Source organism: Trichechus manatus, unplaced genomic scaffold, assembly GCF_000243295.1.
Source record: "Trichechus manatus latirostris isolate Lorelei unplaced genomic scaffold, TriManLat1.0 scaffold00039, whole genome shotgun sequence".
Classification (NCBI taxonomy): Eukaryota; Metazoa; Chordata; class Mammalia; order Sirenia; family Trichechidae; genus Trichechus; species Trichechus manatus.
This window is the reverse complement of record NW_004443975.1, coordinates 16,970,178-16,973,986: the sequence shown is the minus strand read 5'-3', so window position 1 is coordinate 16,973,986 and position 3,809 is coordinate 16,970,178. Positions and strand designations below refer to the sequence as shown.

Genomic DNA, 3,809 nt, shown 5'->3' with positions numbered 1-3,809 from the left:
TATATGTCAAATTGGAAAAATAATAATAACACCGATACCACACGAAAAGATAATCTTGAATTTCAAGATTGCAGTTAAAAACCCTATAGTAAATGTCCGGCACACAGAAATATCCGTTATGACGCTGACGCTGTTTCATTCTTAGCAAAATCAAAGCCTCGGTACAGCGACAACTAAGCCCTCACCCCAAAGAATTCAAGGAGTCCTGGAGCCAGAACCGCGCCTGTTGCTCAGCGCATGCGCCTTCCCAGGCGCGCGCCCGCGCGGCGTCCACGTACTGCGTGCGCGGGCCCGCGGGAGGGTCGGAAGGGCGGGGCCCGCGGGAGGGGCGGAGGGGCGGGGCCCGTCGGACGGCCGGGGGGCGGGGCCCGCGACGTTCTCCGGGCGGCAGCTGGGATGGCGTCGGGTTCAACTCGCCTGCAGCGGTGTATGGTGTTGCCGGCTGGGAGGCACACCGCCTCTCTGATCTTCCTGCATGGCTCAGGTGGATTGCAGTTTTACGGTCTGGTTTCCTGCAGCTTGGGAAACTCCCTCCCCTCCGTTCCCCCAGTGCTGCCCCAGTGGAGAGGCGCCGGGCCCAGGGCCTGGAGGGTTCAGAGACGGTGGCTGTCGCCGGCTTGGTGCCCCGCCGTCCCCCTTGTTTTCTTCTTTCTATCTTCCTGTTACTGCCCACTATCCTCGCTTCCGGCCCGTGTCCCCGGCCATTCTCCACCACCCCTCCACCGCTCCATGCTCCCCAGGGCAACCCTTACTACCCCGAACCTCTCCCTTAAATGTAAACAGACAAGTTAGTAAGGTAAGTCTTCTGCTAGAAGCAAATAAATTATTTAGTGCTTTTCAGAGTCAGTTACTGGTGATTTGAGTTTTCAGCCGCATTGCGTTATCTGGCATTGCTTTCTTTCTCCAGTCTCCTATGCTAATGTGAGCAATTGAGATTTACAGTTAACTAATGTTTATTAAGCATCTCCTTTTTGTGAGGCCCTGCTTCAGGGCCGGGGTGCCTTCTCCCTTTGCTCTCTTGTTTCCCTTCTTCCTTTCCCCCTCTTGTCATTAAGCCTTCGAGATGCTGTGGTTGTTAGTGGTCCTCGGTTTGATTCTGACTCATGGTGTCCCCATGTGTGCAGAGTAGAACTGCTCTGTTGGGTTTTCAGAAGCAGATCACCAGGCCTGTTTTCAGAGGAGCTTCTGGGTGGGTTGAACCGCCAATCTTTCGGCCAGTAGTCCAGCACTTAACCATTTCCAGGGCAGGACACCTGGATGCGCAGTGGTTAAAGCCATCGACTGCTAATGGAAAGGTCGGCGGTTGGAAACCACCAGCAGCTCTGTGGGAGAAGGATGTGGCAGTCCGCTTCCTAGAGGTTTACGGTCTTGGAAACCCTGTGGGGCAGCTCTACTCTGTGTCCTTTAGGGTCACTATGAATTGGAATCGACTGGCAGGCAGTGGGTTTGGTTTTTGGTTTATTCTTCCACTACTTGCCCTTAGTAATGTGCACTTAATCCTAGATAGCGTTTCTTACATGCATCTATAATTATGTCTGTCTTCCACACTGGATTGTGAGCTCCTCAGGAGTAAGGACCCTTGTTTTAAACTTTGCATCTCTAGTGCTTGCCCCTTGGTGAGATCTTGGGAAATGTTTGTTGAAGGAAGGAGATGCAGCCGGTGTCCTCAGAGGGCCTACCTAAAGTTAAAAACAAAAACAATCCAATTAGAAGTTTGAGTCAGCAGTGGATGGGAGATCACAAGATGGTGCAGCATCTACTGCCAAATGAATGAGAAAAGAAAAAAAAAATCTGAAGTTAGGCATGATTAAGGCATTTGCAAGATGAAGATCTTAGATTTTATGGAGAAAGTGGTCTTTGAGCTGAGAGTTGTGTAGGTTTAAAGGAGATTGGAAAGATAAACAGTGTTATGGACTGAATTGTGTCCCCCCAAAATGTGTATCAACTTGGCTAGGCCAAGGTTCCCAGTACTGTGTGGTTGTCTACCTTTTGTCATCTGATGTGATTTTCCTGTGGGTTGTAAATCCTGCCTCTATGATGTTAATGAGGCTGGATTAGAGGTGGTTATGTTAATGAGGCAGGACTCAATCTACAACTTGAGGTTGTGTCTTGAGTCAGTCTCTTTTGAGATATAAAAGAGAGAAGCAAGCAGAGAGACAGGGGGACCTCGTACCACCAAGAAAACAGAGCTGGGAGCGGAGCGCATCCTATGGAGCCGAGGTCCCTGTGCCAAGAAGCTACTAGGCCAGGGGAAATGGATGATAAGGACCTTCCCCCAGAGCTGACAGAGAGAGAAGGCCTTTCCCTGGAGCTGACACCCTGAATTCAGACTTCTAGCCTCCTAAACTGTGAGAGAATAAATTTCTCTTTGTTAAAGCCATCCACTTGTGGTATTTCTGTTACAGCAGCATTAGGTAAGTAAGACATACCGGAAAGAGACCTGGAAGCGGGCAATTCTGGGAGGTATTATTCTGCTCATTTTGAAAGTGAGGCAGATGGGTTGAACAGGTTGCCCAGGATCACTTGTCTATATTATTGTGAGTGGTGGTGGAATTGGAATTGGAACCCAGATTTGTCTGACTCCAGAATCAGTGCTCTGGAGGGGTTAAGTGAAAGAAACCTGAACTAGGATTTACCATTTTGGGAACAGGGAAGAAAAGAGCGAAAGGTATTTAAAAGGCAGGACTTAGTGACTAGTGAAATATATTTAGAAGGTGGGCTGTCCAACATGACAGCAATGCTTTACAACTGGGAGACTGGTAGTACTACTCAGTTCCCCAGGGTATCTAGATTTTTCTTCTATAAGCACCCAGAAATTCCCATATATCACACCCCTTCTCCCTGGGTGGCGAAAATGCTTAAGCACTTGGCTACTAACTGAAAGGTGAGCAGTTCGAATCTACCCAGAGACACCGCAGAAGAAAGGCCTGGCGATCTACTTCTGAAAGAGCACAGCCATCGAAAATCTTACGGAATGCAGTTCCTCTAAAACGCACGGGTTGCCATGAGTCCGCATTGACTCCGTGGCAACTGGTTTGTTGTTTTGTTGTTGTTGTTTTCTTATAAATAACTTATCGTATCTTTTGGAAGAATTCCTAGACTTGTGTTCTTACTTCTTCCAGACCACTTTGCTGAAAGTAACTGTCCTTATTCTTTTTAATTTGAAACAAATTACGAACATTTTTGTAATCTGTCACTGTATGTCTCTGAAGCCCAGAGTAATACATTGTGTATATGTATGTGTATATATATGTATATATATATTTCCCCTTGTACTCTGAAGAAAGAACTTATCTAAAGAATTCTGCCAAGTATGCTTATTTATTTCAATCACAATTGAAATAAATAATGCTTTGTTGGGAGTTGAACTTTATCGTCCAGGTTTGCACTAATGATTTTACATTGGGTGTTAATGTTTGTGGTTATGGTATAGGAGATGATTGGCTTCTGGTTAATCAGAATATGCACAAAAAAATTATACCTGTTTTATCATATTCTTGGAATAAAGTGCTAGGCTTTATAAAGTGGGCTGTATGAATGGATTTTTTTAGCAGTTAATTGTACTTCCATGTTGAAGAAGTGCGTTTAGAGACAAATTTTGTTTTTCAAAAAATCTTAAAAGAAAGGTCAAGGTTCTCACCTAGGATATAGTAGCCATATAAGAACGTGGACTATAAGTTCTAGCCAACTTAATGTGAGCCTTAACTGCACTAAAATACCAGAAAAGTGCCTTCTTTTAGGATGGAAACCCTGGTGGTGTAGTGGTTAAGTGCTGCGGCTGCTAACCAAAAGGTCAGCAGTTCGAATCC

The 3,809-nt window shown here is 46.1% G+C and overlaps 1 protein-coding gene across 1 annotated transcript in view; it reads left to right on the top strand.

Annotated features, from left to right (window-relative positions):
- The first annotated feature begins 376 nt into the window (after positions 1 to 376).
- Positions 377 to 3,809, top strand: part of LYPLAL1 (lysophospholipase like 1) — a 45,473-nt gene continuing 42,040 nt past the window's right edge. The window contains 1 exon segment of the mRNA XM_012555416.2: positions 377 to 484. Coding sequence (XP_012410870.1) covers positions 397 to 484 — 88 coding nt within the window. The 5' untranslated portion in view covers positions 377 to 396.